General features: G+C 40.7%; 1 protein-coding gene across 1 annotated transcript in view; it reads right to left on the bottom strand.

Annotated features, from left to right (window-relative positions):
* The window catches only part of LOC119892399 (stromelysin-3-like), a 31607-nt gene extending 19533 nt beyond the window's left edge, over positions 1 to 12074 (bottom strand). The window contains exon 1 of the mRNA XM_038704612.1: positions 11812 to 12074. Within this exon, the coding sequence (XP_038560540.1) occupies positions 11812 to 12069 (258 nt within the window). The 5' untranslated portion in view covers positions 12070 to 12074. The remainder of the gene's footprint in view (positions 1 to 11811) is intronic.
* Positions 12075 to 13073: the final 999 nt, after the last annotated feature.

Genomic DNA, 13073 nt, shown 5'->3' with positions numbered 1-13073 from the left:
CACAACCAGATCCAGAGGAAATGGCTCTGCTCATTTCCACAGAAGCAAATTACAGAGACGTCCTATCCGCAGTTCCTCATCTGACTCTAAACCAAACCAGTATCTGCAGTGCTACACTTACAGGGAACCTTTGGGTGTTCTCCTCCTATCACACAATTACGTGTATTTCCTTTTCCGCTGCTACTCAGAAAACCTGTGGGAAAAAGACGCTATCAATATATTGTGTAAAAATTAAACTAATTAGCTCTATCATCAGATCCTACCAATCTTCCCACAACTTCTCTCAAGAATTGCAAGGCCACTGTGACTCTGATGTTAGCATACTGCGTATAGATGAGGCACCAGTATACTTCATCAGAAGCATAGGTTTCATTTAGACTGGGGACATTTAGAAATGGCTGATTTTGTCACCATCACATTTTGAAAGCATTTGTTGAAAATGTTCTGGAAAAGAGCTTGCACCAAGAAATGTTAAATAACAAATAAAAATGCTTCAGTGAAAAAACAAGCTGCTGGTTACTTTACATTACATTATATTCTGTTAATTTTTTATATTTATGAATTGTACTTGCCAGTTGAATTTTTTGTTTTGTTTCCCTTCATATAAAAAAAGACATTTCTACCATAAATTAGAACAGATGATGTCTCCAGAATCCTGGAAATTAAGTGTTTAATGCTCCAATTTTCTGGGGGAGGACCACCAGACCAGCATTTCCTATTTCTTCAAAATAGTATTAAAAATCTTCTCGTCTTGAGCCTTTACGTCACCACCACTTTTCAGCACAAAGTGACGCCCTGTATCAGAATAGGGGGCGTTGTGTCCAAACATTGTAAAAACTTTCTGAAACCACCAATCTGCCATTCACACCTCCTTCACTCTATGATTGGCCGGCAAATTACAACCCTGTTGTAATATGACAAATTCATTTACTTGTACCTAGTGTTTACAGGGCCTAAAACCAATATCTGTACAAACAGTCCAGAATGATTGTATTTTAGGCCAAACTATCATGCATGATTAAACTTGGGAAGATTACATTTTTAAGATGGCATGTTTAGGCACCCTAAAGATGCCAGATAACAAGTCAAAACTATCTAATCAATGTGTTTTATTTATGTTCACGTAACCTCATGTTTATAACTCATTTATTAGAAGTCAGTGTGAACGTACAATGTATAATGGATTTAAAGTTACAGAGGCTTTTCTGCCCAGGGGGAAACACTTGGATAGATATAAATATCAACTGTAAGCATTATAAAACCAAAGATTTTGAAATCAACCTTACAAATCCTGTATCAAAAGCCCCACAGCCTCTAATCCACACTGGATCAATAAAATATAGATTATTAAAAATAAAACAATTTAATGCACAACGTTTGTCTGAATGAAGTCACAATGATGTTTTTGTTGAGTTTAAACGAGCCTGCCTCACTCAGCTCTGCGGGGCTTCAGCCGTGTCGTCGTTGTAGGTTAAGGGGAACAAAACCCAGCAGGATTCATGGAATGTGCTCCAGACTGCAGAAATCCAGTGACTGATGGGTCAGGATCCCAGAACAAACAGTACACACCTCCCTGAGCCCTCCCCATCCCTCCACTCCATGTGTTTTACTTTGTTTAAAGGAGAGTTTAGCTGCTTATTTTGTTGCACAAAGCACTTGCTCTCGTTAGGGGGGAGTTTCTGCCCATGTCCTACAGTTCTCTGTAAATGGCTTGTTAGTGTTGTTATGAATGAACTAAAAGTGCTATGGCTCCCAAACTGAGCTCTTTACTCTTCTTGTTCAGCTTAGCTGTGCTCTTTTTTGTGTGTTTTATTTTGTAAGACAAGTCTCTCAAGTGAAGTTACTCTCTCTGCACTGTTATATGCCCTCCTGCCTTAGATAAACAGCAAAAACCTTATCAGACTGTAAAGCAGGTCTTAAATGTATCAATCTCAAGGTTGTTGACATGAAACTGGTGGAAATCATATCTAGGTATTCTCTATTTGTTAGCTTTCTTTTGTTGAGTGAGCCTATAAAGGCCTGCAGCTACCACTGACGACACTGAGCTCTTGTCTTCTTCACAATATATAATTACATGTTAAATACACATGTTACGATTTTGAAGGCCTATTTTGATACCTTAAAGTCACTATCTTTAAATGTGACAGTTTTTGGAAAAATAAATTTGGGATTCCAACCTGCAACCCTTTTTACCATTGACATGATGTCAGGGACTCAAACAATTCCTCCAACCTAAACAATAAAACAGGTTGTTTGTCACTGCCTTCCAGAGCATAGAGAGTTTGGGCAAGTTCAGCCTCCATACCTACTCCTAACCCTCAGCTTTGCAAATGCTTTATGAGGATGGAAATACAACACGTTTCTTAGACCTCCAGAACACAGAAAATGTTTTGGTGGGCAACACTGGATGTAAATAACTGTGTTCTCAGCAGGGTGCGTTTAAGGTTCAGAATAAACCAACACTGTCTGTTGAAAGTTGACAAGACCTGAACAGCTGATCAGAGTTAAAGTCACACAATTTGTTGATGCACCCGACCTCCACACTAGCTCCTGACAAAACATTAGTTATAATTCACATGGCCACAACATATCCCTGTCTTGGTAGGTTTAAGCTGTTAGGTGGGCAATGGTCCCTGTCACCTCCAAGTTCCCATTAAGCCCAATGTAACTAGTATGCTGTGTATCCTCTACTGCACATGTGTCAAACTCAAGGCCCGGGGGCCGAATCCGGCCCGCCACGTCATTTTATGTGGCCCGCGAAAGCTTAAAAAATTCATGATTGTCCTAAAATAAAAATCTATGCTGCCATAAACTATATCTCCATGTCCATTTTGTGACCCAAGAAGCCATCCTGCCACTAGATTGCGATGTTTCCACACCCACTAGGTAGTTTTCCGACAAGTGGAGATGAAAAATGTATACAAACAATCCCTAAATGCCCAAGACAAGAAAAATTGATGCAGAAGGAAGGCAATTTCATGAATGGTGGGAAAGTGAATACATGTTTGTGCTTCAAAGCTAGGCCTATGTCTTTTGTGTTATGAGGCAGTATCAGAGGCAGAGGCAGTATGATGAATGATCAATGTTAGTTAAGCCTCGTGCAGACTACACGACTTTCAGCGTTGCCCGATGGCCGTGCCGTTCACACTACACAACTTGCCGTCAAGTGACGGGAGTCTTGAAGTCGTTGTGGTGTTCACACTACATGACTGATCGGTGACAGGGGGTCACACACTACAGCTGACAACGACTCTGTCACCCGACGCCGGTTTTGTCAAGAAAACTGTTTGTCAAACGGGAAATAATGCGAACCTACAGACAAAACAGCTGTTGTTTGTTATTATAAAGATAGCAATTATAAAGACAAAGAATATGGGTGAAAGAAAGGATTAGCACACACAGGTAGCAGGGACTGTCTGAGCTACAGAGAGCTGGAGGTGAGTAAAAAGTGTTTTGCAGTGACAAAGTAGCTGCCTGCTCTGCCAGCTGCCTGCTCTCATTGGCTGGATGTGGATGTCGAGTCGGCCAACTCCTCCAGATATTTGGCATGCTAGATATCTGACAGACGACGGCGATGTGTCAGAAATATGTTGGGGAGCCGTTTTGATGTGTCGTTGTGTAGTTCACACAACGAAACAATACGACTGAGCTCGCCGAGTGGCAAATCGGGCTAAAAATTGTGTAGTGTGACCTAGGCTTAGGCTACAGTAGCCTATATGTCTGCATTATGTCTAAACTAAATAACTAAAAATAATAAAACTCATACAACTAAATTCTGACAGAGTGTCCCATTACAAGACATAGCCGCAATTTTAGTGGTGAAAAGTAACCAGTTGACATGCACTGTACCTGGGAGAGTTTGTGGCCCCTCGGGGTCTGGGGCCCTGATAGGAAACAGGTAATTTTAGGTATTGAGCAAACGAGTGATGCTGGTGAGGACAGTGTTGTGCCCACAGCTGTCTTGTGTTCATCGGCCTCTGTGGTCTTTGCAGAGTGTGGATATTTGAACTGTAAATCACCTGGTCACAAGCTGACGTCTGTCCTCCAAGCTAGACAGTTTAGACTGAAGCTGCCCGCTGCCTGATCCCAGTCAGTGAGGTGAGGTAAAGGGAGTGTTGGCTTTCAGGGTCGTAAACTTTGGCTAATTCTAAGTGGTGGGTGCACAGAGAGCCGCCTTTCTCATTTCAAAGAGGGAGATGAAGAAAACCCAAACGTGTGGTTAAAGAACTAACCCCCCTTCCCCCTGTGTGTCTGATGGATTGTTTGACCTGTCTGACCCCACGGCCCAGTAAAACCCTGAATGTGCCTAATTCCCCACAGGTTTCACACAAAGTTCAAGGTCAAACTCAAACCAAACAAGAGCATTAGCTCCATACATAGAATATATTGTGCGTTTTATTGTTTTATTGAGCAATTTTTTTTCAAAAACACAGTATTTTTAGTTCTCAGCCCATTCGAGTTAAGCTCACTTGTTAATTATTTTGCTCTTAGAAATGACAAAAGATCTTGAATATATCTAACCCTAAATCCCAAAGGGCAACTTAAGTGCCTTGCTCTTATTAATGTAGCACTGACTCAACGTTTAAAAATCAACGTTTAGGCCATCTCTTCATACTTTATGACTTCCTGTCTCTAGCTCTCAGCTACAACCCAATGGTTTGTTCTGAAGATGTAAATCAGTTGATTGCTCAGAGATATATTGTTGTTATAATATTGTAAGGTTACTTAGGTAACAGGAGGAAATTCTGCATTTGATGAGGACTATTTTCTGTGGCGGATTAATCCGCATTTGGTGCTCTAGTGAGTATTTGGGCCAGCAGGATGCTGTATGTGGGACTAAGTCAAAATAAACTAGTGTGTGTTCATGGTAATGAAGGAACATGTCACATTTGGGGAAAGTTTGAGGTAAAATACATAACTATTATCCTGTCAATAACTAACTGCTTCTTCAAGGGTTTTAAATGGGAAAGCTAAATGGTTTGCTTTGCAACTTGGATGCTTTGCAGGTGATCCAGTGCCAGTGACTCAAATGCTGAGACAGACGTTTTGTGGCCATACCCGCGTGTAATTTCAGAGCAGACAATGGAAGTCCTGTCAGGAGACTGTGTGACGACTCTTGAGAAAGAAACAAAAAAATACCCTTGAGACAACTTGTCTGTCACTTTCTGCTTAGAGTGCAAGAAGTCGGTGATGAGAGACATGAAATTTCCAAAGAGCCTGGAGGCGTTGTAGAGGCATCTTCATGCTGGGAACATGTATAGTGGTGGTGGAGGGGGGCGGCGTCCATTACAAGTATGGACATATCTAGCTTCTGGTTACAGTGATGACAAGATCTGTGAGTAGTGGTGTAGGGGATCTGATAATGGTATTCAGAGAGCACTGAGAAACATGTTTCTACACGTTGCGTCTGAAGAGCATCGCCAGTCTAACAACAAACCCACCACCATCACCCCCACCAGGTCCTTGTGCTTTAGTTTGACGTGACCAAGAACCTGCAGGGAGCCAAAGAAGTCAGGAAATTTTCACTGCTGATTTAACCAAGAAACCTTTGACTGAGTCCAACTTTAAGCCCACTTTCAACAAAACTACATCTTCAAGACGAGAGAGCAAAAGTTAAGATCAAATAGGTGCATCTAAGCAAATAATGTACTCAGACACTGTAGTAGTTAAGCGCAGTACAATTAGGTATTTCTGTAAAAAATTTTGTGATTACAAAAATTTATGATTCCTTTAGAAAATGTTTCAACAATCTAAAATAATGATCAGGTGTGGGAACCAGTCATTCTGTGGAAAATCCACTGAAAAAAGGCACAGAGCCCAATTTGTACCCTAGCTTTGCACCCCAGCTTTGCATCCACACAACATGTGTTTCAAATAAGGGCAGTAGGAAATCTATGATTGCAGCACAAGTAGGAAAAAAAAGTTTGGGGTAAGTGGGCCAAAAAGGAAATTACAAAAGATGATCGAAAAATTCCTCTTGAAATTCACTGAACATCACAGACTGATGAAATGTGAAAAAGGATACATTTACATTTAAAGCCAAATACATACTAGTTTATTGATTGTTTCAAAGAAGCTACAGGCGTCTTGTAGAAGAAGCTACTGTCTTGTAGCAGAAAAACTAAAGTCTGTTCATCAAAATGATATCTGTCTAAAACAAACTATCTAAACCTATCAACTGTGAATCCGGATGATGATCGGAAGTCATAAGTGATTATTTACATGAGGAGACAGATAAGGTTTCAATTTGAAGGGTGTGCTCTCACTGAAAAAATTGGGACAAAGGATTGCTTACAGTGAGAGATGATTTATAATACCAGATAGAAGGGGGATGTTTAATCAACAAATGCCTCGTCTTCTTCCTTCTTACTCTCCTAATCCAATAAAACATCTTAAAGTCAGAAACACCCGGCAGTGGAAGGTGTTATAAACCATCTGGGCACCTGTTTAAATCTCTTATCTTTGCTGGCACAAAAAACTCTGCCGCTGAGACGTCAGACTTGCAGATCTTCAGTCGGTCGGGCTGCAGGATGACTTACTGATGAATTCTTTGTTGGTTGTGATTATTAATGAGAGCACCTACCCAGCAGAGTTATAGTTACCAGGCATATCAGGCCGTCTTTATCGTTTGTGTACATTTACTTTCATTCATTTAACTGACTCTTTTATCCAAAGCGACTTACAATTGCTAAACATGTCAGAGGTCACACAACTCTGGAGCAATGATGGGTTAAGTGTCTTGCTCAGGGACACAATGGAGGATGGGTCACAGTGGGATCCGAACCTAGGTCTCTCACACCGAAGGCATGTGTCTTATCCACTGTCCATCACCACCAGTTTTGTTTGTTTTTTTTGTGGTATAGTATCTTTGCTGTGGTTTTGGACATTATTTGGTCATTATTTGATTTGTACTCGTTCCAGTTGGATTCCAAAGGGGACGGTTCCAGCTGCGATGTGATTTTGTTTTGTCCTCTGCGCAGCTTCAGATCCCATGGGAAGCATTTCAGTAGCAGAGAGTTGCCTGCCCGATGTCGTTGACTTGTTGTACTTTGTCCCTTTTGTGCTACTACTGCTGGGCACAGCTCTCTGCGACCTGGTTTTGTTCCGTCCTCTGCATGGCTCAATATTCCACAGGGAGAATTTCAGAATCAGATCTGCCTGAATTTGCTGACTTGCTTAGATTTTGTTGATTTGGTAATTAGTCCTTGGTTTTTGTGCTTCTACCATGGTTAAGTAGGCTAGGTTAAATGGTTTCTTTTTTGCCTGTTTTATTTTTGTTTATTGTTGATATACGATAGAAAGTCTGCAAAGGTGGTACAGTGGTTAGCATTGGCGCCTCACAGAAAAAAGGTTGTGGGTTCAAATCCCAGTTGCTCCGGCCTTTCTGTGTGGAGTTTGCATGTTGTCCGCGTGGGTTCTCTCCGGGTGCTCCGGCTTCCTCCCACCCTCCAAAGACATGCACTCTAGGTTAATAGGTGTCTCTAAAATTGTCCTTACGTGTGAGTCCAGCCCCCTGTGACCCTGTACGCAGGATAACCTTCAAAACAAATGACATTCCCAGCAGCCTCAGCTGTGTTTGGTTCCTTAAAATTTTAACTTAAGACAGTTAAAGCATATGGGTTTGATAGGATTCCCCAAACCAATCAGTAATCTACTCTGTCTCATTTCTTAAGTTCCTCTCCATTCCTTGCCATGGACAAACATGAACACCAGACTTTGTGACTGCTAACTTTTCCAGTTGCCATCTTTGGGTCAAGATATGGAGATGCTAATTAATCAAGGTGCAAACTCCTTCTTTCTGCCATCCAGAAACTCAGCATGTGCACTTTAGTAAATTCAAATACCAACATCATCCGACAAACTCAGCCTTTGATGACAGGATTCATTTAGTCTAAAGCTGGTTGTTGATGTTTAGAAAACTATTCCTAAGCTGTATTATGCATCTGTTGTCGGTTGTCTGTTTCAATGTGCTCCATTCTATAATCTTTTTAACCTGGTAATGGTGTGCTATCTTGGCCAGGTCTGCCTCGAAAAAGAGATTTTAATCTCAAGGGACTTCCTGGTGAAAAAAAAAATCAGAATTCTGAAATGATGCTGAGGTTGGATGCCTCCTCTTACCTTGTTAGTGAAGGATTCAGAACAAGGAAGAGAGCTCCTCTTGTGAACAAAAGCATCTGATTAACTCTATGAAGGAGGTGTGCATGTGCCTGCATCCCCCCTGTTGTGATTCATCGGCCTCTCACAGCCCGGCGCAGCTGTGACCTAGATCTACTCGATGGGAACCCAGGCCCGCTCTGATGTCACCTTTGCTCTCACAGTTCCCCAACTAATCACTTTGACCGAGGACATCAACATGATGGGGCAAACAGAAACGAAAACCAAGGCACTCAGGTTTTATTTACAAAAGCAATATCCAAACAGTTAGCTGTTAGCCCCTCCTCTTCACTCCAGAGAGAAAACAGGCCCTCTGTGAATCCTGCTGCCCTGAATGCCACAGACACTGAGGCCTGTCCAGGCCTGTGTAATCACTTACTCTTTTGTCAACAATTGGGGAACAAATTGACAGAACTACAGACTAGGCTTTCCAGTGAAATGACCAGCAGACATAACAAAGTTGTCATCACAGGTGCAACATAGTTCTGATAATGTATTGCTAGAAAGGCATCATTTTTCATGTGTAGGAACCTGGTTTTAAACTCACAAGATAAACACAGTGTTGACAAAGACATGTCAGAACACTACAATGATCTGACTTCTGCTTACTATTATTAATTAAACTGTGGAAAAGTATTTCAAGTATGCAAAAACATAGTACTAATAAATCAACACAAGTACAAAATCTCAAAGCCCATCAACTGATCAACATCAGTAAATTTTTAGTCCTGAAGAAAGAATATCCGGTAATTTACAAGACAAAAAGAAAGATTAGAGGAAAAAATAAGCATAACTTTATGCAGCAGAATTTATTTTCTGTTAATTATCTTGTGACACCTCAGATTTATCTTTCGACCCCTTGGGTCTCGTCCCCCAGGTTGGGAAACAGTCGATTAAATCATAAATTCTTGCTGTGACTTGGCAGAAAGAATGGATTCTTACCAATCATAGGTTGCCGTCTTTTACGGCTAGTGTGACGTACAAAGGTAATCAGAGAGGCGGTGCCACCTGACAGCACCAGCATCATTCTGTTTTCTCTTTTCCATTTACAGTTGTCTGTGGAAGCCAAGTTATGTACTTTCTCTTGTATGTTCTAACATGCTAATTTAGGCATTTAATTGTTTTAACAGATGAAATCAGTCATTTTAAGAGCATACACGCATGTTTGCATGTTTATCTTTGTCATCTTAATGCAGTCAAGAAAAACACAGCAACTCGTTACGCCTACACATTATGAATGAATGGATGACAGCATCTGATCATGATCCACATGGCAACTGACGTTGTCCCTCATGGGCCCTTGTAATCACCTAGGCCCTGGTGCATTGCACCGGTTTCACCGTCAGTATTTATGCCACTGCTTTCATAGCAACATGACATACCTAAACAACAAAATAGGTCGATTGTGAAGCATCCCAAAATGATATATACGTCCGTTGTACTAGCGTTGGGAAACAGTCCAGTGACCGGTGTACCAGACCTTAAGTGTGTTACTCAAATGACAAGTCACATTGTGAAAAGGTCGTAGTTTGGTGAGGTTTAGGCAACTAAACCACTTTAGGTTTAGGTTTAGCAAAATATTGTGGTCATTTGGTCAAGTCAAGTCATCTACAAAATGTTATTTACTTTCTTTCACAAGGGACTCTCAGTCTCCTGACTGAAAGTCCCACATTTATTTCACACATCCATCCACCCCACTGTCTTCCTTATACAGACTTTGTTGCTCTTTATACTACATCACCTGACTTCTTCTGCCATGGGTCGTAATAAGCTATATAATAATTGACCTATTCGGTTGTTTTCACCTTCAACGGTGAATCCAGTTCCCTTTATACATCTATGATCTTGCCCTGCTAGTAGTCACTACATCACCAAGCCTCTTGCACCAACCCTTCTGCAAGGTCAGGCAGATGTACATTGCTGTGTCATTGCTGGTTATCATACAACACATCACTACCAGTTTGCCAACGGGGGACTGTTGCCACAGACACCAGATTTAAAAGTGCCTGTATACTGAGAATACAGAGACATTTACTTGGTGGTGATAGGCTTAATCTGCATTGTGTGAACTCATCTGGAAAGTGCTTGAATGTAATGTATATGTAAAAGTATCCTATTGAATTCCAGCTTTAAGGTTCTTTACTAGAGATAAAAACAACACTCACCACTACATTTCTTATGATAACATTGGTTGTTCTTCCCTGACTGACACTTGTCCCGACCACACTGTACGCTAATTATTTCTCTGAAAAGCTCTTGTCAGAAAATTTCCATCTCATATCTTATGCTTTGCAACATTCCTCCATGCTTCAGGAAATCTCCTGAAATAATCTGCAATTTACCTAAAAATAAAATCACTTAAACTTCAAGACTATGCTCAGTATCTATGACATTCTTCTCTGTAACTGCTTATCTAACTGCCTGTTTGTTTTGATAAATTGCACATTTTTCGGTGTAGCCCTACCTGTAAACAGGACATTCCTGTGAAGAAGCATGTATGCTAAACCAGCCTACTCTGTGTACATAAAAGTTAAGTGTTTGCTCCAGGAAATAGTAATAGCCTACAGCAGAACAGACATAAACAAGGGGCGATGATGAAGCTGTGGTAAATATGCAAAATCACAACACTAGAACATATAAAGAAGAAATATTAGATTGAGAATTATTTATTAAGATAAGAGTTGCAGCATGCGGTCAGGTGTGCAAGAAGTCAGCATGACTAATAAATTTAAAAAATGACATTAAACAACATTAAAATAAGTTAGAAAAGCCACCAAAACATATAACTGTAGAAGTGTAACACGTGCCATTGACGCCTTCATGACGGGTCCATATGGAGGACCCCTCTTTTATGGTGTTGTTGACAAAATGCCTTTAAGAGCTGTTATTACTGTTTCCTGCCATGCAGACAGGAGAACTCAGCAACCTTTATTTTTTTTTTTTTCTCTCTCTCTCTCTTCCCCAGAGATCCGACCAGCCTGCACTCAGGCAAAACCAAAACACTCTGCTGTCAGCATGCATGCACGGAGAGGAGACGTCAGGTTTGGCTGCAAAGTGCTGCTGATTCGACAAAAAATAAATTATGTACATAGTAATCTCTTCATAGTTAGAGCAGATCCCGGGTTAATTACAGTGACAGGTCAGCTCCTGTGCGCGCGTAAAATAGCCTTTCCATCCAATTACAACATTAGTCTCATTGGTCCTGATGATTCTAGGGGAAGAACGTTTGCGCGCTTGTGACGGGTGTTGTTGTAAACTCCTGCAGAAATGTGTTAAGCCTAAATCATTTTTTTCATACATTTCATAATGTGGATAGTAGCCTGTTTATTTTGAAGCAAAGTGACTCAATCTGCTCCAAAGTCTGCATGAGACAAACTGCAAACTATTGTGCATGTGTGTGTTTAGGGGGTGGGGGGAGTCATTTGAAGGAGAAGAAAGAATGAAGAAAGTCAACACTGCAGATTCCTTTAAAATGCAAAAAAAAAAACAAAAACAAAAGAAACATAATCTTCCATGCATGCAACAAGTTCAACCAAACCGACTCATTCTGCGCCAAAGCGTCAGAAAGTGTCAGAACTTCTGCAGAGGAATGTTTTTTTGTTTTTTTTTCTTTGACTTTGCAACAAGTGGGGAAAAAACAAGCGTCCTCCAACTCACCGGTGTCACTTTGTACCTGCTGGATCCCCGCACTGGAAGGCAAAGCGTGCTGGAGAGGCATTGTAGCGCAAAGACGCAGCAGCACACGACCACCGAAATCCGCATCATCACAATTGTCTGGAGCCGTGGTGGTGCACAGGCAGGCTGGTTTTGGCGCAGCTGTATGCAGTGCGCAATACGGCAGGATCCGGGGGACTTCTCCTTAAATAGACTCTGATTTCTTTGTTCTCCTTCTCCTAAGGTTTTTTTCCTCCACATCCACTCTTTTTTTTTTACAGCCCGGGGCTGATAATACCACCCGCTACCATGTGACTCTTAACTCTTTCTCTGCCGCGTGCCCGTCAACTCAAAACAGATGATGATGGCTTTGCGCTTTTTCTCCTACCTGTGGTTTTTGACTTTATAAAGACCAAGAAACCCAATACGACATTTTAGGGAAAAACATTAAATAAACACAAAATCCCTCATTAAACACCATGACACAGCATGTAGGCAGGCACAGCACCTATGGGAATTTTCTAGGATTAATATAAGAGTATTACAAGGACACAATTAAGTTCTACCCAGCCAACCACTAAACACACTACAACTCTATTTAAATCCTTCTCATGAGGAGAAACCCATTCAGTTAGTCTTAAGCACAACAGTGCATACCTGTGAATTAAAGGTCTTTCTGCAAAGACCCAGAAAGTGATCTTTCTTCAAGTCCCCACCTCCCTCAGAAATATTTGACATTATACCAAAAAGAGTCTCTTTATTTTTTTCAAACATTTATTTAAACATTTATTCTCTAAAGTAAAAGCAGACAATCTCCAAAACTGCATTTTTCAGATATTTTTCTATTTTAAAATAGTTTATTAAGCCTAAGAAGTGTAGGCAACCCATGGATTACTTAATCCTTAAATGTATCTGAAAGAAATCACTTTATTTGGAGATACATAGTTTTACAACAGGGACTCAGCATACACCTAGGAGTAAAATTTACGTGGGGAAATAATAAAATAAATACTGGTATGAGCCTATATATTATCTGACAATGTAGAATGTAAACTCCCCCAAGACAACTAAGACTCCCAGAATTTTCAGGAAAAAAAGAGGACCTGACGTCTGTGACCATTTGAGAAATAATCTTAAATTTCTTAAGAAACCAGAGATGTATTTTGTTTTATTCCATACATTCTTCTTTCTTGTCAAAAACTGGCACCTACATTACCCACAATGCAATTCCACTGCCAACATCTCATTCAGTTGTGTTATGCTAC

Source organism: Micropterus salmoides, unplaced genomic scaffold, assembly GCF_014851395.1.
Source record: "Micropterus salmoides isolate LMB-PRFRI ecotype aquatic unplaced genomic scaffold, ASM1485139v1 Ms_hic_scaffold_7, whole genome shotgun sequence".
NCBI lineage: Eukaryota > Metazoa > Chordata > Actinopteri > Centrarchiformes > Centrarchidae > Micropterus > Micropterus salmoides.
Note: the sequence above shows the minus strand (reverse complement) of the source record. Positions and strands in the feature narration are given on the sequence as shown.